Below are 25,885 nucleotides of genomic sequence, written 5' to 3' on the forward strand. Positions count from 1 at the left end.
GAACTGCCCTGCCCTGCCTTTTCTTTTACTTCTCCATAATCTAATGTTCATTTTCCCCATCTTCTTTCTTTTTTTTCTTACAGGGCAACATAATTATTTATGTGCCGGGCGGAACGACTGCATTGTGGACAAGATCCGCCGGAAGAACTGCCCTGCGTGCCGCTTGAGGAAATGCTGCCAAGCTGGCATGGTGCTTGGAGGTAGGGAGTTTTGATTCACAAAATCACAGTCATAGAATTGTAGAGTTGGACAAGATTCCGAGGGTCATCTAGTCCAGCCCCCTTTCAATGCAGGAATCTCAGCTAAAGGATCCATGACAGATGGCCACCCAACCTCTGCTTGGATGGAGGAGGCTTCGGGTTCTCGTTTTCACAGCTGATGCCTGCCAGAGTGCCAGTCACACGGTACAAAGGATCCCACCCATACCATGCTATGACACCATCATGCCATTCAAACTTTGGGTGGGGTTTAAAGCAGAAAGTGTGGCACATAAACAAGAGAGGGCACATTGATTGGTTAAGCTATCGTGGAGGAACACTGTTAATGGCTGCTGTTGTTGGCATCCATCTGTCTTGAGAGACAATGGAGTGTGCCTCTGGGGGTGAAGTCAAACGACTGGAGAATCACAGCTCCTGCTGCGGCCACAGAGACTGGTAACTCGTAACTGCTGCCTTGCTGCCTTAGCAGGAGTGGCAACTTGAATAAAATATTTGGGGGGGCAAGTAAGCCCAGCCCCGCATAACCAATCACATGACACAGTGCGCGGATACCATTTGAATGGCAGTGCCCATCAACTGGGAGGCGGGGGCGGCCAGGTGAATAGTACAGCCCCACCATGCCATCTGCCAGAAAACAATTCAAACACAATTCAAAGTCTTGGTGCTGACCTTTAAAACCCCAAGCGGCCTTGGCCCAGTATACCTGAAGGAGCGTCTCCACCCCCATCGTTTAGCCTGGACACTGAGGTCCAGCGCTGAGGGCCTTCTGGCAGTTCCCTCACTGCGAGAAGTGAGGTTACAAGGAACCAGGCAGAGGGCCTTCTCGGTAGTGGCACCTGCCCTCTGGATCGCCCTCCCATCAGATGTCAAAGGAATAAACAACTACAGAGGTACCTCTGGTTACGAACGGTTCTAGTTACAAACGCTTCAGGTTACGAGCTCCACTAACCCGGAAGTAGCTGCTCCTGGTTGCAAACTTTGCCCCAGGATGCACGCGCAGTGGGAGACCCCATTAGCAAAAGCGCACCTCAGGATAAGAGCGGTTTCAGCTTAAGAACGGACCTCCGGAACGAATTAAGTTCGTAGCCAGAGGTACCACTGTAACCAACCTTCAGAAGACATCTGAAGGCAGCCCTGTTTAGGGAAGTTTTAAATGTTTGATTGAAATTTTATTCTGTTTTTAATGTTCTGTTGAAAACCGCCCAGAGTGGCTGGGGAAACCCAGCCAGATGGACGCGGTAGAAATAATAAATTATTATTATTATTATTATTATTATTATTATTATTATTATTATTATTATAAAACATCTTTCTTTTTGGAGCCAAGCGGAGTTTCAGCAGAGCCGCTTGATGATTAAAGAGAACTTCTCATTACAGTGGCTGGCTGTGTGGCGTTTCTTTCTTGAAATATAATGGACTTAGCTTACCCATAGTGCGGGAGGAGATTTCAAGTAGAAATTGAAGCATGTCATTTACTTTCTCCCAGGAAACATGGATAGTAAGATATTGCAATTCTTTCTCCTGAGGTCTCTGCAGCCGCTTCTGCCCTGATGAGTAGTTTAATCAGCACTTTCCAGAGAACAGCTAAAGGCAGCGAAAGTGAACCTCATTTTGGGGCTATAGCAGCAGCAGAAGCAGCTGTATTGTCAGACGTACAGAAAAAATTGTGGGTGGGCAGGAGAGGTGACAGGCAACACAGGCAACGAATGGAATCCTGTCGTGGCGAGGGGTGCAAATCACCCTTTTCCTGCATCACAACCACCAAACGGAAGGGTGCAGTTGCTATGGCTGTTCAGTTGCTTGGCTGCACTTGGCAATGAGGTCCAGAGAGCAGACCTGAGCAGGAAGGGTGGAGCAAAGTGCAGTGTAAAACTCTGTGCAGTTAGATGGATGTGTCCAGAGAGGAATTCAAGAGGCTGTACAACCTTCTTATTATTAGGTATATTATCAGGAAGGAGAAGGGATTTCTTTGCTGTTGGGAGAAGGGATTGCTTTGCTGTTGGGTTTTTCTTTTTGCAAGTTGCTTGGCGGAGCCTATATGCAGAGTGCAAATAAATGCTTTAAGGAAATAAAGGCTCCTCTGGATCTGGAGCTTGCCTGTAAGGAGGTGGGCAGGAAAAGGAACCCATTCCCAGTCAGAGTGTGAGAAGAGGAGATGGAGAAACTCCTAGTGAGGGCCTCAGTGCTTGTGGATGATATTCAAACTGCTCATCTCTCGCATCTCTGCCGGGCACTAGGCGGGAATGACACAACAAACAAGCGTTAAACTAGGATGCTGGGTTGGAATGTAATTACAAACCATAGTTAAAGCAAGCAGAGTTTCAGAAGCCAACTCTCCACTGTGGTTTACAACCCTGATTTGCTAGCCTCAAACAGACCATGGGTAAGCAGCCAGGTTTGAGATGGATGTTCCAAGAGACTGGATCTTAAACCGGTGTGTGTGTGTGTGTGAGATGGATTGGTGGTGTATTCAAACTGGGCCACAATGTCTCCATTATTCAGATCCACTTATAAGGACAAGCTTTTAAGCCAGTATTGGTGAATTGCTGTAGTGCTTCCACTTATTCAACGAAAAGGAACCAAGCAGCTGATTGAAAACTAATAGCAGGCCACTTTTCATTCTCCTTGGAAAAGCACAGAAGGGCTTGTTGGTTGTGTCATTATTTGCTGTTAAGCATTTGTTAACTGTAGTTCAAGGTTTATAAACATTAGCTGCCCAAGGCTGCAAACAGGACACTGGGCCAAATGTGATTTGACTGGAGCACGTCGACTGTGCAAGTTTATGACCTGTGGGGTAGCGCAGATGTGGCAGGGCTGGTACAGGGATATCTTGGGATAGTGTTGCTGCGCAGGAAACAGCCAGAGTTGTAAGGAATGCATCAAATGTAAGGAAACTGAGCTGGATCTAAAGGTCCTTCTGTAGATACAGTCAAAGAATTGGAGAGCTGGAAGGAACCCCAAGGGCCTTCTAGTCCAACCTGCTGTAATGCAGGAATCACAGCTGTGTGTCTTCTGCTCATGCTAGAACCAGGTTAGGGAAGTTGTGACCGACAAATCCCATCATCCCTCCCCATTGGACATTCTCCTTGGAGCCAATAAGAGATGGAACCTCAGATCACCAGGAGGGACAGCGGTTGTTTCTCCCTAAGGCATTGCCTAAGGAAGGTGACTCTAACTCTAGCAAGGTTCTAACTCCCTCCCCCAGATTTTCCTGGGCTACAGCTCTCATCTCAGAGGTGTATGGGGTGTTAGGGGACAGGCAGTCCCTCTGGTGGGACAAACACCAATTCTCCTCGGAAAAGCACAGAAGGGGTTGTCCTTCTGGGGTGGTTTGTCCACCTTTGGTCCCCATCTTGCACTTAGCTTTCACCTGTGGCTCCTAGAAGCTGTCAGCATGAGACAGCTGCCGCACCCCAGGAGTGACTGCGGTCAGTTGGCTAAACCAGGTGAGGGTAGCCAATGCATCTCAAACATTCAGTGCCTTAGGGACTTCCCCTGTATGCGAAGACAGGCCCCAGTGCATGGAGTGGATGAGACCAAAAGTAGGTCCAACAGTCAAGAAGGTGGTTTTTGCACATGCTGTAGAAGGAAGTGAGGGGTAGATGGGAAAGTAGCCCATTTAGGAGAAGAAAAAGTCTGATCCTAAACCTCCACTGCCTTGCAGGATATCTTCAAGAGAAGAAAAGGCTAAGGAGTATGCCCTTATGCAAAGCTGGGGTCTTGAATGCCTCCTTGTGGCATCTCCTGCAGCCAAGCTGGTGCCAAATGTTTCCTTGAGACCACTGGCGGAGGAAAGTGGGTGCAGGGGGTATGTCAGCTTGAGGGTGGGTGATATCGCCGCACCACCCACCCCTGCTCGCTGTGCGGGCGGCACCCCGGGACGCTCGCTGTGCGGGCAGCGACCTGCTAGGTACGATGCTGCCGCGCCCCTCCCGACGCTCGCTGTGCGGGTGGCAGGCAGCTAGGGAAGCTCGCCGCATGGGCGGCAAGCGGCGCACCCCCACTCTCCTCACACTGGTGGCAGGTGGCTAGGGACACTCCCTGCGTGGGCAGCTAACAGCGCCCCCCCCCCACTCGCCGCATGGGCGGTGGGCAGCTGAGGACGCTCGCCGTGCGGGCGGCTAGTCCCGTCCCCGCACCACTCCAGGTGCCAGGGCAGGTAGCTCCGCCCCTGCTTGAGACCACACCAGTGAGGCCAAGACAGGAGTCTTGTTGTTTGGGCAGTCCAGGACCTCCATACAGAAAGCCCAGCTTGTACCTCTCAGAGGTCACTTGGGTGCTTGCTAATGCAGCAAAATCAAACTGGGAGGCAGCAGTTACAAGTTACTGGTTTCTGCAGCCACAGCAGGCGCTGTGATTCTCCAGGATTCTCCAAGAATTTGTATAGCTACCTTACAGTACTTCTCAGAAGTAACTGCCTTATCATTGGTCGAACTAGCTCAGTATTACACTGGCAATCTGTATCTTCAGGATTTTAGATGGGTTTTCTCCCAGTCCTGCTTGGAGATGCTAGGGATTGAACCAAGGACATTCTGCATGCAAGGAAGGTATTTTCCCACTAAAGAGTCTTTTTCTTTTTTCAAATTTCATTCTTAATTCTGCCTATTGGCTTGGAGATATGTTTACAAGGAAAATGTAGCCTCTGCAAGGGATTAATAAAACCATTTTTTTCCAGCTGGCACGTGAAATTAATATATGATTTGGGAAGTGTGTTTGAGGTCAAATGTAATTACTGAGCCGTGTGATGTAAAATGCAATAATAAAAGCAATTTCGCTAACCTGATTTAGACACCTCGGTGATTAACATATTTTCATATGTTACATGTATTTAAAATTGCAGTTCAACCACAACATTTGTGAATCACAGTGCGTGGGAGAAAATGAAAATGAGGTTTTGTAAATGGGTTTCGAAAGGCCTCCGTTAAGCAAGTTTAAAATATGGGTTAATAATGCAAGCAACAGCCTCGATGACTCTGTCAGGCTATATTGTTATTATAGGAAGTTAACAGCAATTCCAAACAAAACGAGAAAGGAACAGTTTATATTTTCCAAACATAAATCTTTCAAATAAGGGGTCTTAATAAGTTTGTCAGCAGGTGGTATTTGGACATAAATTGTCATTTTTGTGCGTTCCATAGATGAGAAAGCAGTCCAGTGCTACCTCGGGTTACAAATACCTCAGATTACAAACACTTCAGGTTACAAACTCCGCTAACCCAGAAGTAGTACCTCGGGTTGAGAACTTTGCCCCAGGATGAGAGCGAAAATCACGCGCCAATGGCGCGCCGGCAGCAGGAGGCCCCATTAGTGAAAGCGCGTCTCAGGTTAAGAATGGTTTCGGATTAAGAACAGACCTCCAGAATGAATGATGTTCGTAACCCGAGGTACCACTGTACTGGGAAATACTGTGTAAAAAGAGGTTCATGGAAGAACAGGGAGTAATCCCCTAAAATAGAGGAGCTGGGTCAGCTGCAGTGCAGCCCTAATTTAGCATATCTACTCAAAAGTAGATATTTAAGGTGCTACACCCAATATGCCAGCAAGTATCGAAAACTCAGCAATGGCCAGAGGATTGGAGAAGATCAGTCTACATCCCAATTCCAAAGAAGGGCAGTGCCAAAGAATGCTCCAACTACCGCACAATTGTGCTCATTTCACACGCTAGCAAGGTTATGCTTAAAATTCTGCAAGGCAGGCTTAGGCAGTATGTGGACCGAGAACTCCCAGAAGTGCAAGCTGGATTTCGAAGGGGCAGAGGAACCAGAGACCAAATAGCAAACATGCGCTGGATTATGGAGAAAGCTAGAGAGTTCCAGAAAAACGTCTACTTCTGCTTCATTGACTATGCAAAAGCATCTGACTGTGTCGACCACAGCAAACTATGGCAAGTTCTTAAAGAAATGGGAGTGCCTGATCACCTCATCTGTCTCCTGAGAAATCTCTATGTGGGACAAGAAGCTACAGTTAGAACTGGATATGGAACAACGGATTGGTTCAAAATTGGGAAAGGAGTACGACAAGGTTGTATATTGTCTCCCTGCTTATTTAATTTATATGCAGAATTCATCATGTGAAAGGCTGGACTAGATGAATCCCAAACCGGAATTAAGATTGCCGGAAGAAATATCAACAACCTCAGATATGCAGATGACACAACCTTGATGGCAGAAAGTGAGGAGGAATTGAAGAACCTTTTAATGAGGGTGAAAGAGGAGAGCGCAAAATATGGTCTGAAGCTCAACATCAAAAAAACCAAGATCATGGCCACTGGTCCCATCACCTCCTAGCAAATAGAAGGGGAAGAAATGGAGGCAGTGAGAGATTTTACTTTCTTGGGCTCCTTGATCACTGCAGATGGTGACAGCAGTCACGAAATTAAAAGACTCCTGCTTCTTGGGAGAAAAGCAATGACAAACCTAGACAGCATCTTAAAAAGCAGAGACATCACCTTGCCAACAAAGGTCCGTATAGTTAAAGCTATGGTTTTCCCAGTAGTGATGTATGGAAGTGAGAGCTGGACCATAAAGAAGGCTGATCGCCGAAGAATTGATGCTTTTGAATTATGGTGCTGGAGGAGACTCTTGAGAGTCCCATGGACTGCAAGAAGATCAAACCTATCCATTCTTAAGGAAATCAGCCCTGAGTGCTCACTGGAAGGACAGATCGTGAAGCTGAGGCTCCAATACTTTGGCCACCTCACTAGAAGAGAAGAATCCTTGGAAAAGACCTTGATGTTGGGAAAGATTGAGGGCACTAGGAGAAGGGGACGACAGAGGACAAGATGGTTGGACAGTGTTCTCGAAGCTACGAACATGAGTTTGACCAAACTGCGGGAGGCAGTGCAAGACAGGAGTGCCTGGCGTGCTATGGTCCATGGGGTCACGAAGAGTCGGACATGACTAAACGACTAAACAACAACAACTCAAAAGTAGAGGTGAATAATTTCCAGAAATTTTGAAACTATTGGGGGTGATTTGACCCCCCCCAAAAAGAATAGAACTTTTAGGGAAAAGTGTGTGTGTGTATGTGTGTGTGTATGCAATACTTTTTTTAATGTACTTTTTACATGTCTAAACCTACTTTGTTACTTTAGGAACATAAAATGCATTATGTACAACTCAGCTTCTGCTCTTTCACATTCCAGTTTATTTCTTGATTTTGGCGCATTTCCAAACATAGACCTGTTTCTTTCAAAGGCTGAAGTTTGAGGAATCTGAAGAAAGAGGAATTGGTGGCTGTGTTGTGCAAAGGCCTTGCCACCATATTGCAGGAAGGATATGCTTGGCAGACACAACAGTCTTTTTAATAATAATATCTTGGAGGTCCCAGGCCTCAAGTAGGTTAAACTGGCCTCAACCAGGGCCAAGGCCGTGTGTGTGTGTGTGTTCCCCTCTCCCTTTTCTTTTCTTTTTTGCATGTGTTTGGCTTTTATTGCATTATATGTTGAAAAGTTTTAATAAATGAACATTATAAAATACAGTGGTACCTCTATTTAGGAATTTAATGCATTCCAAACGCACATTTGTAAGTCGAAAAAATTGTAAGTCGAATCCCATAGGAATGCATTGGGAGAAAAAAAATGTAAGTCGAAGCAACCCTATCTAAAAATTTGTAAGCAGAAAAAATCCTATCTAAACCTCATCCAAGATGGCGGACGGAGCTCCGTTCATAAGTAGAAACATTCGTAAGTAGAGTTATTCGTAACTAGAGGTACCACTGTAAGGGGAAAAAACCCCAAAATATATTAACAGCATGATCTGATGCCTATTTACTTGCAGGTTATATCCTGTTGGGACTTTATCTGCAGTATGTGTGTTTAGGATTGCACCCTTAGTTTGATTTTACTGTGGCGACACTTATTTTTGTGTGGAAACCAGCCTAGGGCTGCAGTTTAGACATGTAAGATAAACACGTTTGGCATATCCAGTTCAGATGATGTAATAGGGAGATGCCGGCAGTGGGGAAGGCAAATTGGTATGGTTAGTTGCACAGTGCTGGTAACCAGAATTGCAGGTAGTTAGTTATACTGGGGGCAGCCATTGTGTTGCCTTCCAGATGTTTTGGACTACAATACCCATAAGTCCCAGGGAACAGGGATGATAGGAATTGTAGTCTACAACTTGCATAGGGCGTCACCTTCGCTATTGCTCCATTGGCATTCCACCCGCAGCATGCAAGACAACAGAATAATGAACTGTAAGGACTTGTTGCGTGCTTGGATATAACCAGGTGCAGATCTACTATGATAATAATTGAATATATTATTATTATTTTTTATACCCTGCCCATCTGGCTGGGTTTCCCCAGGCACTCTGGACAGCTCCCAACAGAATATTAAAAGCATGATAAAACATCAGACATTAAAAACTTCCCTAAATAGGCTTGCGTATGAAACTCATGAAACTTAAGCTTCCGGACCCCTAATCCCAGAAGAGCCCGAGAAGCGACTTAGTTCACATTACTTAATTTTTTGGGGTCTTGTAGATCCAATTTGACTCAGTTTCCTTTATGATGCATCTTACATGTAGATAACATTTCTTTAATTTTCACCTCCCCCCCCCAAAAAAAATATAACTCAAAAACTATAAGGCATAGTGAATTTTTATTCACACCAGTGACTTTGACATGTGAGATAATTCAGTATAGCAATTTTATTTAAAATCTGAGATATAGTAGTTGTTATGAATGCCCCCCCCCCGAGTGCAGGGAATGAGTTAGACTCAGAGATTGAACCAGGAGCCGACTCTGCAGACGAGAACTACCTGTCAGGATTGAGAAAGGACTGTTTGACACACACACATCCCTTTTTGGAAAGAACTCTTATTAGCTCTCAAGGAGAGGAAGACTTGGAAGGCAGCCAGAGTATTGCTAGGCAATCCGCAGATAAGCAGTGGTCTGGGTGGAGTGAGAGTGAGGAGGAGGGGGGACAATAGCCTCTCGGTCCCAAATCCAGGCGATAAAATCAAAAGGCAACAGAAGGGCAAGAAGGGAAAGGCAGAAGTCTGGCGTCCTTCCTGTTGTGGGAGGAGCAAAACTTCAGACTGACCAACAAACGTAAATGTGAGCAGGCGAGAAGCCGGGCTCTGGATGTGTCTTTTTGTAAATAAACCTACATAAAACTGCCGGAGAGCTTACCTTCCAAGTTCCGGCCTGCAGAATCCGGGACCGGCAGGCATTTGACACCGGAAGTTGCGTCGATGTAACTTCCGGTGTCGCTTTGCCCTTCTATGGGCACCCAAAATGGCCGCCGCCAGCTTCGAAAGTCGCTTGTACGCATGTCAGGAAGTGCGTCGGTGCAACTTCCGGTGTCGCTCCGCCCATCTATGGACACCAAAAATGGCCGCCGCCGACACCGGAAGTCACGTCTATGCACTTCCGGACATGCATAGATGCGACTTTTAAAGCCGGCGGCGACCATTTTTGGTGCCCATAGAAGGGCAAATCGGAAAGGAAAAAAATGGCTGCCGGCAGGAGAAAATAACGGAGAAAAACGGGAGGCGGAAGTGATACGGGGGACCACCGGGAAAGGTAAGTAAAAAAGGGGTGTACTATGGCTTATTTTCAAGGGATGTCTTATTTTTTTCCTCCTCTTCCTGCCGCGGCCGGCATTGCTGCTGCGCCTATCACTATGTCTTATTTTCGGGGTATGGCTTATATTCCTTGAATGCTTAAAAATCCTGCTATGGCTTATTTTATGGGTATGTCTTAAAATATGAGAAACAGGGTATATATATATACAGTGGTGCCTTGACTTATGAATTTAATCCGTTCCAAAGGCACCTTCGTAGGTCGAAAAATTCATAAGTCAAAAAGCGCCATTGGAAACGCAATTTCCCATAGGAATGCATTGGAAACGAAAAAATTCGTAAGTCAAAGCAACCCTATCTAAAAATTCGTAAGTCGAAAAATCCCTATGTAAAACCGCCGCGGTTTCCTTTCGGATGTCGAGACATTCGTAAGCGCACGGTAAGTCGGAAAATTCGGTTGTCGAGTCGTTCGTAAGATCGAGGTACCACTGTGTGTGTGTAGGTATATGTATATGTATATAAATGTGGCGGTCTGTCATGGAACAATCCCATAGAAGAAGGAAACTGTGGTTACCCAGACCTTGTTGCTGGTTGCACAGGGATCTCTGAAGCAGTTCAGGCTTCAGGGTTCCAAATGTGTAGGTCTGCCTATGGGATCAAGCCAATGGCCCATCTCACCAGCATCCACCAAGCTGGATTTGAGCAGAAGAGCCCTCTCTTCCCCCCCCCATGGCTTCCAGCAACTAGTGTTCAAAAGGTTAATGAGCACAGCCAACATAGCTAGGAGCTACAGAGTTGGTTGTGGCATACAAATTATTTTACTGCCGCTCTCCTCCAGATTACGCTTCCATCTGTGGTTGACGAGAGGCGAAATCACACCAAATGAGAAATCACCTGCCTGTTTCTTTTACGCAGTGTGTGCCTGAGTGGCACCGTCTCATACTTTGGACTGGATTAGTGATATATTTGCTTAAAAACCAGGAATGTGGGGCTGTTGACCGCCCTCACTGGAGCATTTTCTAACCCTGGCTAGCAGTGCCAGAAGAAATACATTTGCCCAGGGCCTTTTCTGCAGCCAGAACTCGCCAGAACTCAGTTCCAACACCTCTCAGTTGGGCACTATTGAGAACATGGGAGACATTCATGTTGAGTTCAGGTGCCTCTTTTTCCAGAAAAATAGCACTGTGTTTGTCACAATGTCCCACAGAATACAAGTTGGTCTTGCTTGCTTATGGAAAGGCAGGCGGTAGGCAACCACGTCACGTGAGCCAGAAAGATAGCATGGCCTTGGAATGCATCAAATTAGGGTCCCTCTCAACCTTCCATGTGGGGCTCCTGAACTGCTACCAGTAGTCCCTGAGGGCCATAGATATGATGTCAATTGAGTGAATGCAATTAACTTGTATTGTTACATAGATAGAAGCCGAAGGGAGCAGCCATGGATGTATGAGGCGGGGAGGGGAATTTTCAACTCTTTCCTTGCCGCGGTGTGGATAAATAATGCACCTCTTAGAAGTTGCTCTTTGCATTTCAAGGGAAACTTCCATTTAGGTCACTGGAAATGTCCTTTGAAACACAAATAGCAGCTTCTGTGAGACGTGATTTATTTATTTTTGTCAGGGCCGCCAAGATTCCCCATGCCTGCTGTTTGCAAGTAAAAAACCCAAAAAAACCGATGTTAATTGCATTTGCCTAATTAATGTCACATCTCGTTTGGCCCGGAGTGCCTTCACAAATTCCCGGGTTTTTGCAAACTAAATTTACTGCTGGCAGAGAGAAGCAGTGCAAGCCTACGTGGATCATTAGCAAACAAGTCGAGCCCATTGTGCTAACCTTCTGATCCTAGCAGCTGGCGACGTAACTGCTTTTCCAGGGCTTCAGAAGCTGTTAAATTTTAACATTGCCATTAATGGATAGATCCTGTTAGCCGTCTTGCATTTTGGAAGGGTGGAGTGCAGATCGGCTCCATAAATTGCAGGTAAATTTGTGGGATGCAGCTGAAATAAATGTAGCATTTGGATGAGGAGTGACGATCATTTCATTGATGAGGGGAAAGAGAAATTATCCAGCCATTTATTCTGTGTGGCTCAACATTTGCAGTAATTGTAGCATCACTTGTTTGATTCCCCCTCTCCCTCCCCTCTTCTACCAGTACAAATATATTACTTTGGCCATCACTTCGCATACTTCACAGTGAGCTCAACCTAGAGGGAGGTATTGAACTCATTTTGAGTAAACATGACCTTAGTCATGTTCATTAATTCTAATGGGTCTCAGTAAAACGTAGCTTTTCTGGTGTACTTCCAGAAAATTGCTAGGGAAATTTGGGCGGGGGGTGGGTGCGGGTAGAAGGTGGCCACCACAGAAAACACACACACACAATGCCTAGTATTCAGATAAGATCCTGCAAAGGTAGGGGTAGGAAAGAGAAACTTCTCAGAAATGTTCTCCGGAAAATGTCTTCTAGGAAATTTCAGCTTGTCTGCTTCAAGGAGCCCTTGCAAGGCGACACATTTTTTTTGTTAAAAGAAAAAGAGATTGCTCTAAGAGTTGACAGCTCTTAAGACCTAGAAACTGTCTTTTGATCCACAGTGCAGATGTCTTTTGAGCCACAGTGCAGATGTGCAACATCTGGCTTTATAGCTGTTCATTCTGCAGCTGGGCCACACCGCACATGCTGTTGTGCAACTGTGTGTGTGTGTGTGTGTGTGTGTGTGTGTGTGTGTGTGTGTAACTTATTTCCATTTGATGAAAAGCAGCTGCCAGAGCCTGCTTTTTTTGAGATTTTCTGTCCAAAATTCACCTCCCTACCCATAGGGTTGCCAGACTCAAGAGTGGACAGGACTTCTGTGCCTTTAATTGCCCTGCCCTCTTTTGAGTCTGGAAACCTTCAAGAGAAAAACCAGCAGACCCTTTGCTTGGAAATTAAACAAAGGGTCTGCTGGTTTCTCTTTAAGGTTTCCAGACTCAAAAGAGAGCAGGGCAATTAAAGGCACAGAAGTCCTGTCCACTATTGAGTCTGGCAACCCTACCTACCCAAGATGCTAACCCTGCCAAGATCTTTTCCTTTGAAGAAAAAAGCGCAGGGTGGATATGTTGTTGCTGTTGTTGTTGTTGTTGTTGTTGTTGTTGTTGTTGTTGTTGTTGTTGTTGTTGTTGTTGTAAGTCAATCAGACTTAGGACTGAGCTAGGCTGGTAAAGAAGAAGCAATTTATATGCGTTGTATGTGCGATATAACATTGTGCCACAAGGTGACGACGTGGAGTCCCATTTCTCTCTACCTGTTTTCCCTGTTTAAATTTACAACGCTTTAAACTGAAACGCTTCTTTGATGTGTCTACATCCAGCATTGCACACATACAGTGACAGTGCCTCGGTTTAAGAACAGTCCTGTTTATAAACAATTCAGTTTGCAAACTCCGCAAAACCAGAAGTAGCGTCCCGGTTTGCGAACTTTACCTCGGTCTAACAACGGAAGCCGAATGGTGGAAGGGCACCAGCAACGGGAGGCCTCCTTAGGGCAAGCGCGCCTTGGTTTAAGAAGGTTTCGGTTTAAGAACGGACTTCTGGAACGGATTAATTTCGTAAACCGAGGCACCACTGTATTGAGTTTGGTCTTCACAGTCTTCTTTCAACTTAACTTCACAGTCTCTGTGTAACTCAGCCCCTGGTTACCCCTAACTGAGCCCTATCTAGCATTTTGGTACGCAGGCTGAGACCCTACCTGCCTGCGGACTGGCTCGCCAGAGTGGTGCATGCTCTGGTTATCTCCCGCTTGGGCTACTGCAATGCGCTCTATGTGGGGCTACCTTTGAAGGTGACCTGGAAACTACAACTAATCCAGAATGCGGCAGCAAGACTGGTGACTGGGAGCGGCCGCCGAGACCACATAACACCAGTCTTGAAAGACCTACATTGGCTCCCAGTACGTTTCCGAGCACAATTCAAAGTGTTGGTGCTGACCTTTAAAGCCCTAAACGGCCTTGGTCCAGTATACCTGAAGGAGCGTCTCCATCCCCATCGTTCTGCCCGGACACTGAAGTCCAGCGCCGAGGGCCTTCTGGCGGTTCCCTCACTGCGAGAAGCCAAGCTACAGGGAACCAGGCAGAGGGCCTTCTCGGTAGTGGCACCCGCCCTGTGGAACGCCCTCCCATCAGAGGTCAAAGAGATATTTAGAAAATACCTAAAGGCAGCCTTGTTTAGGGAAGTTTTTAATCTGTGATATTTGATGTATTTTAATGTTTGTTGGAAGCCGCCCAGAGTGGCAGGGGAAGCCCAGGGTAGGGTATAAATATTATTATTATTATTATTATTATTATTATTATTATTATTATTATTATTATTTTGTCAGGTTCTGTCTATAAATTCTCCACTTCCTATTGAGATTGGTTGACCTGGTTGGCTTCTGGGTCTTCAGGAGCATGACCCAAGGTCCGCCCATCACTGATGGAGGAACATGGGCTTGTCTCTGGGTTCGACGTCTCAGAAGTAGGCCAATTTGTTTCCACAGTCTCATAGCTCCAAGCTGAGGAGAACAGGCTGAAAGCCAAAGCAAGCCTCCTTTCTGGGCAGAATCCCCAGCTGCCCTGCCCAGTCCCAAGCTTGGAGGGGTTCAGAGAGATTGTGGGGTTGCTCCTGGTTTGGGGCAAAAGCCATTCCTCCCCTTTCTTTGCCAGAGGGGTGTGTGTGTGTGTCGGCATGGTCCTGGTGCCTGCAAAGTTTTCACTGGTCACGCCCAAGTTTTAGGGACCCTCTCCGCTGTGCCTAAAATTCAGCAGAAATGCCCAGCCTTCTTTCAAACAGCTCAGGAAAGAGCTCTGAACAGCCAGCAGCTTTTTTTTTTTTTAAAAAAAAAGACAACAGCAGCAATGACCCGCCAAATAATAGCGATAAGTATTTGCTAGAATTGCTTTGTTTAATCGGGTGTTTGCATTCCAATTTGCATTTAAAAAGGTAAAGGGACCCCTGACCATTAGGTCCAGTCGTGACCGACTCTGGGGTTGCGCGCTCATCTCGCATTATTGGCCGAGGGAGCCGGCGTACAGCTTCCAGGTCATGTGGCCAGGATGACAAAGCCGCTTCTGGCAAACCAGAGCAGCACATGGAAACGCCGTTTACCTTCCCGCTGTAGCGGTTCCTATTTATCTACTTGCACTTTGACGTGCTTTCGAACTGCTAGGTTGGCAGGAGCTGGGACCAAGCAACGGGAGCTCACCCCGTCACAGGGATTCGAACCGCCGACCTTCTGATCAGCAAGCCCTAGGCTCAGTGGTTTAACCACAGCGCCACCTGGGTCCCTATAAATTTGCATTTATAGCACCGCAATTAAGCATTCTTTCCTTGTTACTACTTCTAAATGTCACATTCCTTCACTCCTTCTCAATTGGCACCCATGTTGGGTCTGTTATCATTTTTCCGACAGTTTCCCTGCGCAGGATTGAACACTCTATTGTTCCGCTACTGCTCAGAGACAATGGCTTTGCCCATGAGATCATCATAATTTCATTAGTGACCAGAGGCATAATTGAGACCATTTTTTTTAAAAAAAGATCCTTTGTAAAGCTGATCAGATCACCATTGCACATTATTTTTAGTTTACTTTGTTATATTTATTATGCTCATTCTGTGAAGCCTTATGCAGGGTCAAGGGTTAGCAAACTGTTTTGCCCAATCCAGTTTTTTTATTTTTTTATGGAGTGTGGCAATGCATATGGGGAAGAAGTTCGATTCAGTTCACATTTAAAGGCATACCTACTTAATTTACAGTTTCCAATAGAATATGTAAGCCAAAGGGCACCCATCCTTCGAAATTCACATTTATCCAATTTTTTCAGTGCAGTCCTGCAGCCAATGTGTAAAATGTATAAAATGCATTTACTAAGGGTAAACGATGCATATGACTGCATATATTAGTTTTTTAAAACTACAAAAACACAAATGCATTATATTAGGGGAAATAGCTTTACAAAAAAAAAACATGAACACAAGGGGAAATTGCATACAGTAATGTGTACATTAGGAGAAATTGGCACAGAAATGCTGACGAATTTTCATGGGGATTACGCCTCACCTTTCCTCCTGTAAAATGCTTCTTTTCCGGGCTGGGTTGGGTGTGGAAGAGAGCGAGGATGGCATTAAGGTTCCTTGTGGCTAGCAGTGCACCAAGAAGGGAGAGAAAGGCAATGCAGTTGGCGAACCTCCCCAATTTGCACTTTACGAAATGCAGCTGTCCTTTGAAAACCACACTTCTCTTAATGCATTTCTTCAGGCAAGCAGTGGGCGCATAAAATAACATACACAAATACATTTTATTAAGGAACATGGCTTTGAAAAACAATGCATTTTAGGCATACAAACACTTGGAGAAGTTCGTGCAGAAGTGCTGGTGAATTTTCATGAGGAACTGTTGCAGGCAAATGGGCAAACCGATTTTAAGATGTGGAAAACTGAAGGGTGGAGAAATGAGAAGCTGAGAGAAGCAGGAACTGACAGATTTGCCCATCCCTAGTAGTGGAGGCTAAATAGTTATTCCACCTGCTACTAATCACTGGAGAAACTAGTACGATGAGCCCCTTCGTGTCCCTTTTCAATAAACTTAACAGCTATCCTATCTGTGTCACATCCCAAGAGGGGGGGGGAATGAAATCCTTTTGCAAGTAAGATTTTTCACAAGATGTTACTTCAAATTTGTCTTAGAAATCTTGATCTATCACACCTGCTTTGTTCTCTAGCCTGGGCCCACTTCTTCTGGAGTACATAGAGAACTACCAGGGCAGAGTGACCTTGGAGGCAGAATTATGGTAGTCTGTCGGGAAATAATAAATCGTCAACATTTTTCATCTACTTATTTGGTGAAACATTCTTCATAGAAGCTTGTCTGTTTGCAGTGAATTGTCTAGCACAGCTTGGTACCTTCTTTTCCAAACCCTTGGGAAAAGTGGAATAAATCTAAATCGAGAATTAAGTATGAATAGTTCTGCAGGAGACCAAACAGACTATTGATCATTCTTGCCTTTTCCTCCAGTGTTACTCCTAAGGTCCAGAGAAGACAAACACCAAATGTTGTCTAATGCAGAATATGGATCTGGGAGACCTTTTATGTTTTTCTCCGGATATTTCCACATTGCCTCAAAAGCTGCTACATGTTTCCGACATGCACCTGCAAAAGGGAAGAAGCAGATTTCCCCTTTTTAATTGCATGCTCATGCTGACTTCGCATGAAATTTGAACCCTAACATCCCTGTGCTGTGTTCCTTCCTCACAATGTAAACCTCTGCAGGTTTACTCAGACGTAAATGCCACTGTATTCAGTGGGGCTTGGTCCCACAAAAGCATTGTGTAGATTGCAGCCTAAAAGTCACAGAAATCTGACTTCATTCCCCACGATGTTTAATGTTTTAATTTGTTGGAAGCCACCCAGAGTGGCTGGGGCAACCCAGTCTGATGGACAGCACAGTCTTCTTCTTCTTCTTCTTCTTCTCCTTCTCCTTCTCCTTCTCCTTCTCCTTCTCCTCCTCCTCCTCCTCCTCCTCCTCCTCCTCCTCCTCCTCCTCCTCCTCCTTCTTCTTCTTCTTCTTCTTCTTCTTCTTCTTCTTCTTCTTCTTCTTCTTCTTCTTCTTCTCCTTCTCCTTCTCCTTCTCCTTCTCCTTCTCCTTCTTCTCCTCCTCCTCCTCCTCCTCCTCCTCCTCCTCCTCCTCCTCCTCCTCCTCCTCCTCCTCCTCCTCTTCTTCTTCTTCTTCTTCTTCTTCTTCTTCTTCTTCTTCTTCTTCTTCTTCCTCGCCTCCTCCTCATCCTCCTCCTCCTCCTCCTCCTCCTCCTCTTCTTCTTCTTCTTCTTCTTCTTCTTCTTCTTCTTCTTCTTCGCCAACTAAAAGGCATAGAAATCAGATACTGTGCAGATACTAGCTATTTCACATCCATTGGATCTAACTAGCACTCATTAGGTTCAAAGGAAAGATTGGATACCTATTGTGCACCCATTTATTGCAATTAGTGCTCATAATATTTCCTTGCCCAATTGCTTTCTAGCCTGTTATGTTGCACCCTCCTCCATTCTGTGAAGCATCCCTTTCTCTTCTTTTAGGGCTGCATCCATACAGCATTTGATCCCCTTTCCCCAACATTTCCTCAAACTGTTAATTTCTGCATTCTATTTGAACTTTCACATGATGTAAAAAAGCCACTTCTGGAAAAGTAATGGAATATAGAGCTTGCTTAGCACTCATTTCCATGTTGTTTGATGCCGGGGGAGTGGGGAAACCCTGTTGTCAGCCCCCTTAATGTGGAAAATTGCAGGAGCAAAGTGATGAAATAAGCAGGCACAACTTTCTAGGCCAGGGTTGGTGCACTGCATACAGCTGGCAGGTTGCACACCTGTCGATCACTTGACATTACAGTGACACCTGGTGACCCATTTTTGCCCATGCACTTTGAAACAGAGCCTTGTAGCAACAGTCAGCAGTGGCAACACCCTTTGCATGGGGCTTCCCAAGCAATCAGTTTGTTTGCAGGCAACCCATCGGCAATGCCTGCAAAGTCCATTTTATCAAAGCCCCACCTTTGATTGTAGGGCAGGTGGCCGTGGCTAGTCTGAAACGGCCTCACAGACCAAGTGGGGAGGCCTAGTGGATCTCATTCAGCCCCCACCCCTGTTCTAGACCAGGGCAAGGGTGAGAATTGCCCATTTATTTCTATAAGCTGCCTTGAGTCTATGGGGCACAGCAGACTATAAACCTAAATTAGCAGAAGATGATCCAGGATGTGGCTCAAGATATTACATAGCTAGAGTGTCTCTGATCCCGAACCTAGTTGGTTCCATAGGCAACAATAGACCCAAAATGTTTATGTTGAATAACAGACAACCATTTCCAGGTTGACTTGGAACACGTTCACTTAAAATGCGGTGATTCAGACTCATTTATATAGCAGGCCCAAAGTAGCTTGGTGTATGCTTGGACTTATGCTCAGCTCCAAGTCTTGGTGCAATGAGTGATGGCATCCAGCAGACAATAAGCCTGGAGATCCCTTTTTAAAATACAGTGGTACGAATTTAATCCGTTCCGAATGGACCTTCATAAGTCGAAGAATTCGTAAGTCGAAGCCAATGGGGAATTTTTTTTAAAAAAACTGTAAGTCGAAAAAATCCTGTCGAAAAATTCGTAAGTCGAAAAATTCGTAAGTCTAAACCGAATCCAAAATGGTGGATGGAACTCTGTTCATAACTTGAAACATTCATAAGTCGAGTAATTCGTAAGTCGAGGTACCACTGTACCTGCCCGATGGAGCACTACAAGCCGCGGAAACCTTGCCTTTCTGTGCTATTTTACTGGGCACCACAATGTAAGGAGGATGTTGATAAGCTGGAATGGGTGCAGAGGAGGGCAACCTCAGCGGTCTGGAAACCAAGCCTTATGAGGTGGGTATGTTTAGCCTGGAAAAGAAGAGACTGAGATATGACAGCCATCTTTACATGGAGGAAGGAACAAGCTTGTTTACTCCTGCTCTGGGGGGGGGGGGTAGGACTTGAACCAATAGCTTCAAGTTACAAGAAATGATATTGCAACTCAACATCAGGAAGAATGATCTGACATCTGTTTGACAGTGGAATAGACTCCCTCAGGAGGTTGTGGACTCTCGTTCCTTTAAAGCAGAGGTTTTAAAGCAGTGGTTGGATGGCCATCTGTCATGGGTGCTTTAGTTGATATTCCTGCATTGCAGGGGGTTGGATTGGATGACCCTTGGGGTACCTTCCAACTCTACAATTATGTGTTTCTATGATTCTCTCGTAATGCCCCTGCTGCCCTCTTCTTTTTCTGCAAAACATAGCTGGCAGTGATAGAAGGGCTCCTGCAGCCATGATTCAGTACCACGATTGCAGAGAATTGCAAGTTTCCAAGGCTTTGGGGGTCCTTGCTATATTTCTCAGACTCCTGGCAACAGCAGAGAATGAAGGGGGTTGCTTTGGTGGCCAAACTACCATATTTTTCCATCAATAGGACACCCGCATGTATAAGACCCCCCTATTTTGGGGGACTCAATTTTAAGAAAATGAGGGGAGATGGCCCGGTGGGCAGGAGCACAACCTGCCCCAATGCTGCCGTGGGGGGGGGGGAGAGGATCCAGGGAGTGCCTGCCGTGCGCAGCGGCATCGGAGGAAGTTCCACACCTGCCAACGAGCTGGCTGGCGGCACGCAACTTCTCTCCCCCCCCCACGCAGCTGCGGGCAGGAAACACCCCCAGATCGCTCCCCCCTTGCTGCAGCATTGGGGGAAGCCGCCCTCCCATCAACTGGATGGCTGGCGGCACCCCGCTTCTCCCCCCCCCCATGCCACTATCCGTGTATTGGACAACCTCTGTTTTTTGACATGAGTTTTGAGTAAAAAAACCTCATCCTATAGAGGGGAAAATATGGTAACTGTGAGTTGAGCCTCATCAGTAGCAGATGGTGAAGTCTCTCCATTTACCTTACCTCTGGTCAGTTGCATTGCTGCTCTTTACCAGGAGGGTGAGGTGGTGGCAAGCTCAGCATGGTACCAACCCACTGGCAGGAGCACCAGTCTGGCTCCCCAAGTGCCCTTGCAGCACAATAAATAATAATAATAATAATAATAATAATAATAATAATAATAATAATAATAATTTATTATTTATACCCCGCCCATCTGGTTGGGTTTCCCCAGCCACTCTGGGCAGCTTCCAACAGAAACATTAAAATACACTAATTTCTTAAACATTAAAAGCCTGCCTAACCAGGACTGCCTTCAGATGTCTTCTAAAGATCTGGTAGCTGTTTTCCTTTTTGACATCTGATGGGAGGGCGTTCCACAGGGCAGGTGCCACCACCGAGAAGGCCCTCTGCCTGATTCCCTGCAACTTGGCTTCTCGCAATGAGGGAACCGCCAGAAGGCCCTCGGAGCTGGACCTCAGTGTCCGGGCAGAACGATGGGGGTGGAGACGCTCCCTTAGGTATACTGCCCCTATTTCCTTATAAGTAGCAGCAATGCGGCCAACTAGAGGTCAGGTGAATGGCAGCTACCCACCATGCCATCGAGGAGCCCAGGCTCAATTCATCATTAGCTAAGCACTTTAAAACAGAGTTGGTTTGTACTCTGATCTCACCAGTTCCCAATGTTAGCTGCGCTACTAGACATATAACATTGCGATTGTTCAAAAAGCTGCTTTTTGAATTAAGTATGCATGCTTATATTATGTTCTATCTGATTTGCGTTTCTCTGTTTGCTGCCCCTTAGATACATTTTTTTTTTTTTTTGGATTGCAGGTCGAAAGTTTAAGAAGTTCAATAAGCTCAAAGTGCTGAGAACATTAGATGTTGCACTCCAGCCATCGGTAGCCCTTCCTAAGGACAGCCAGGCCCTGGCACAAAGGCTCTCTTTTTCTCCAACACAAGAAATCCAGCTAATTCCTCCGTTGATCAATGTCTTGGAAAGCATCGAACCGGAAGTGGTCTATGCAGGATATGACAACACACAACCAGAAACCCCAAGCACTTTGTTGACCAGCCTCAATCAACTATGTGAGAGGCAGCTCCTTTGTGTAGTCAAGTGGTCCAAGTCATTACCAGGTAACAGTTTTTGGTAACGGTACCGCTCTGTTCTGCTTTGGTCAGACCTCATCTGGAGAACTGCGCCCAGTTTTGAGAGTCACAGTTTAAGAAGGAAATCGACTAACTAGAATGTGGTCCAGAAGTAGGTGAGAAAGATGGGGAGGGACTTAGAGACCAAGTCCTATGATGAAGGACTGAAAGAATCGGGTATGTTCAGCCTGGGAAAAGGATGGTTGTGGCATTCACACAGAGCCCCCGGTAGTTCCACAGACTATTGACCCTGTGCCACCACGTCAATTCTCTTCCACTGCCACCAACCAGGTTTCCCCGGTAATATATTCAGACTCAGTCTGGTTGTGTATTAACAAAGATTCCAGTTTATTGTGAATGCAAACAAGTTTTAAATACTTTGAAACACTGTAATCCGATTCACGCTCTCTGTCTCCTCTCCGTCTCTAACCCACTCTTACTCCTATGCCTCCCACCCACAAGAAACTAACCGAACTAACTGTCTCTCTATTTCCAACTATCTTCCCCTCTGTCTAAACTTCTGGCTAATAAGCCTTTTAAAAGCAGGTCAGCTCTGCTTCTGGGTTTTTCTATTGGTCTACCTGTTAACCCTTTCTCTCCCCCTGTACAGACACTTCCAAAGGAACGTGCAAACACCACAATGATCAATAGTTACCTTCAAATATTTGATGGAGCAAATTTGTTCTCTGCTGCTTCAGAGGGCAGGATTCAGGCCAACCTTTTCAAATTACCGGAAAGGGATTCCAACTAAACATTAGGACGAAATTTGTGATGGTATGGGTTGTTTGTTAACAATACTGTGCTAAATGAACCAATTGGCTTGGTAGAAGACAATGCAGGCATTGTAAAACATAAAATAACAACAAACAAACAACAACATAATAATAATAAAGAATAATAACATAATAATAAAAACAAAAATCAGTTGCATAAGATAGATATTAAGTGCCCTATCCACAATAATTCCCCTGCTGCTTTGATATTTAAGTGTATCTTGAATACATTATTATGCCAACAGGCCTGTGCGGTTGTTTAATTTTTATTTTGATTAACCAGCCATCTTAATGGTTATCTGTATTTTTAATTTTGAAGGGTTTAAGGATTTGACACTGTACACCGCCCTGATATTTTTCATGATATGGTGGTTAAGTAATACTTCTATAAATAAATGGTTCAGATGCTTTAATAGGACACCGATGGAATGTTTCACCATATATTTAAAGCACATCCAAAGTATATTTAAGCCACATGGCTTCCCCCAAAGAATCCTGGGAAGTGTAGTTTCACACTCAGAAAGCTACAAGTCCCAGCACCCTTAACAAACTGCAGTTTCCAGGGTGATGTGGATCTGCCTTCTGTTCGTACTGTCTTCTGGTTCCCCTTGCTGTTGTGAAGTGAAAAGGAATTCCAAGCATCTGATTGGGCCCTGTGAGAACAGGATGCTGGATCCGATTTGCCTGTGGCCTGATCCAGCACAGCTCTCCTTTTGTTCTCATGGAGGCGGCACTTCTGAGGGTTCAGGCAAGTTCATATGAGGAAAGACAGGTCAAACATTCATTTAATCCCTTAGAGTCATGGGCAAGGCTTAAATCTAGATCTAATCCCTTGTGACCACATTTCCTTCTAACCAACGAGTGGGTTTTTAAGAATCCATTTTATTTTCGCTCATGTTGAACAGGATAACGTCTGGTGAATGGATATGCTACTTGGTTTTTGAAAAAAAGCAAAAATGAGGGAATATTTCCATATTTTCCCATGCAATAAATTTCCAACCTATCTACTGTTGAGAATTCCATTCCTCTTGTGCTGCAGATGTGTGAACATGTCAAATGTTTACATTCCAGCACTGATTGTTGGGAGTCTTGTGAGCGGAAATTGAGATAGACTGTTCCGTTCTGTGTAGCTTTTGGTTTTTTTGGTTCTCTCTCCGAGGAAGAAAGACAGAGAGAGACAAGCCATGTTTTCCTTCGCTGTCCAACCTGTTGGTTGCTATCGAAAGAGTCTATACAATGGCTATGCAGTTCCTCCTCTTCTACCACCAGAGATGGCATACTGCTGAATACTAGTTGCTGGAAACGGCAAATGGGGGCGGTGCCATTGCACCTGGGTCCTGCTTGTGGGCATCTCATAAGGGCATCTGTTTGGCCACTGAGAGAGCAGGATGCTGCACCAGATGGCCTGATTCTTCTTGCATTCTTCTCACCCTCAATGCTTCCAACAGGAGACGCCTGTGCCTTTCTCAGCAATGCTTTAATCGTTGTTTCAACAAGGTGGCTGCGGGGAGAGGAGACATGTGCTTCTCTCATTTACTGAGCATATTAATGCAAACCCAGTTTGTCCATAGTAGGATGATTGCATAGGCAATTTGAGACCCTCTGTGCCAGACGCCATCCACCGTACGTGGCGTTTGAAATGGGAAGGGCTGCAAATTCTCTCTCTCTTTTAAATAATTTTTATTAGTTTTTGCATATATTTTCCAAACAAAACTTCACATCACATCACCCTCATTTTGGCTATTATAGCCAATCCTGTCTAGTGATTTTCAAATTTGTTATCTGATCTTGCATTTTATTATTGCCGTATTTTCCGGCGTATAAGATGACTGGGCGTATAAGACGACCCCCAACTTTTCCAGTTAAAATATAGAGTTTGGGATATACTCGCCGTATAAAAAATACGACCCGGCATACAGGACGACCCCCGACTTTTGACAAAATTTCCCTGGGTTAAAAAGTAGTCTTATAGGCAGGAAAATACAGTATAATTAATGCTTTTAAACTTTGTCTCCTAATTATTTCCTTCCTAAATCATTTTACAATAATTTATATAGTCCTCCTTACAAAACGTCTTATAAACCTACAAGCGATGTTACATTAATGCAATTGTCTTTCAAATAAGTCATATATTTCTTCCAATCCTTAAGGAAGTCCTGGTCTTTCTGGTTCCGAATTCTCTCAGTCAACTTTGCCAGTTCTGCATACTCCATCAGTTTTATTTGCCACTCCTCCTTCGTTGGTAATTCTTCCTGTTTCCATCATTGGGCTAATAGTACTCTCGCTGCTGTAGTTGCATATAAAAACAAGTTTTTATCCTGTCTATTAATTTCTGTACCTACAATACCAAGTAAAAAATGCTTCTGGTTTTTTCACAAATTTCTATTTCAACATTTTCTTCATCTCATTATATATCATTTCCCAGAAGCATTTTACTTTCTTACCACCACATATGGTAAAAGGTACCTTTTCACATTCTTAACCTCTTCCTGCCTCCTCCTCTCCACTTTTCCAGGATTCCGGAGCCTCCACATCGACGATCAGATAACCCTTATCCAGTACTCCTGGATGAGCCTAATGGTGTTTGCCATGGGATGGAGGTCTTATAAGCATGTCTGTGGGCAGATGCTGTATTTTGCACCTGACTTAATACTGAATGAGTAAGTAAAGGATTCCAGCTTCTCTTCCCTTATTCATGTGCTCTTGCTCTCTTATTCATGTGCATTATTAAGCAATGCCAATTCCAACTACCTGCAGCGGTAGGTAAACCGTAGCAAGTACAAATATAGCAGGAGGTTAAAATAGATGAAGTATTTTAGAAGCCTGGGTGAATAAAATTGTTTCCACCTGTGCCAAAAGAAAATAAGGACCGGATTGCCAGAATGTTAATTGCCAGGAATTGGAAAGGTAATATGGTACCAACAAAAGCAGACTGGCAAAATAAGCTGTGTGAGTATCTGGAACTGGCTAAAATGACAGCGATAATTAGACAACAATCAAACCAAAAACTTTTAAAAAATGAGTGGGAAAGAATATCTGGCAAAACATTGTTCCCAAATCAACCCCTTGATATGCACTGAATAAATTTCACAAAGTAAAAATTCACATAGGTAAGTTATTTCTTGCGTGTAAATGAGATAATCAAGGTAATCAACACAACTGAAAAGAAAATAGGATAGAAGAAGCTGCAATGAGGTGGTGGGAAGTCATAGGTGAAGAAATGTGGGTTTTGTTTGGATTTGTTTTATATTTAATATATATTAAAGTATGGATTGGAATATGTAACTGTCTAAAGAAAGAAAATTAAATAACAAAGATTGAATGTAAAAAAGAAAAGAAATCCCGACCAAGCCTATGAAGAGGCGTGTAGTGGTGATAGGGGATTCCCTGCTGAGGGATTCCCTGCTGAGGGGTACAGAAGCAGTGATCTGTGGGCCTGACAAGATGTCTCGAGAGGTGTGCTGTCTACCCGGGGCCAAGATCAAAGATGTAACAGAACGGCTGCAAGGAATCATAAAACCCACCGACAAATACCCCTTCCTTTTGGTGCATGTGGGAACCAATGACACTGCAAGCCATAGCTTACAGAAGATCAAAAATGATTATGAGGCTCTGGGCAGGAAGTTGAAGCAATTAAATGCACAAATTGTCATCTCTTATGTTAGGGCAAAATTCTGGGTGCGAGAATGCTCAGCCACCCAGCTCATCAGGCAAGGGCCTGTGGTCGTTGCGGAGTATAAAAGGAAGGAGTCCAGCCATGATCCGGAGCAAACAG

General features: G+C 44.9%; 1 protein-coding gene across 3 annotated transcripts in view; it reads left to right on the forward strand.

The window, feature by feature from the left end:
• Positions 1–25,885, forward strand: part of PGR (progesterone receptor) — a 58,138-nt gene that overhangs the window by 23,737 nt on the left and 8,516 nt on the right. For all 3 annotated transcript variants that reach the window (XM_035115742.3, XM_088668385.1, XM_088668384.1), the window contains exons 3-5: positions 84–200; positions 21,023–21,325; positions 24,626–24,770. In XM_035115742.3, the coding sequence (XP_034971633.3) occupies positions 84–200; positions 21,023–21,325; positions 24,626–24,770 (565 nt within the window). The remainder of the gene's footprint in view (positions 1–83; positions 201–21,022; positions 21,326–24,625; positions 24,771–25,885) is intronic.

Source organism: Zootoca vivipara, chromosome 4, assembly GCF_965207765.1.
Source record: "Zootoca vivipara chromosome 4, rZooViv2.hap1.1, whole genome shotgun sequence".
NCBI classification, from domain to species: domain Eukaryota; kingdom Metazoa; phylum Chordata; class Lepidosauria; order Squamata; family Lacertidae; genus Zootoca; species Zootoca vivipara.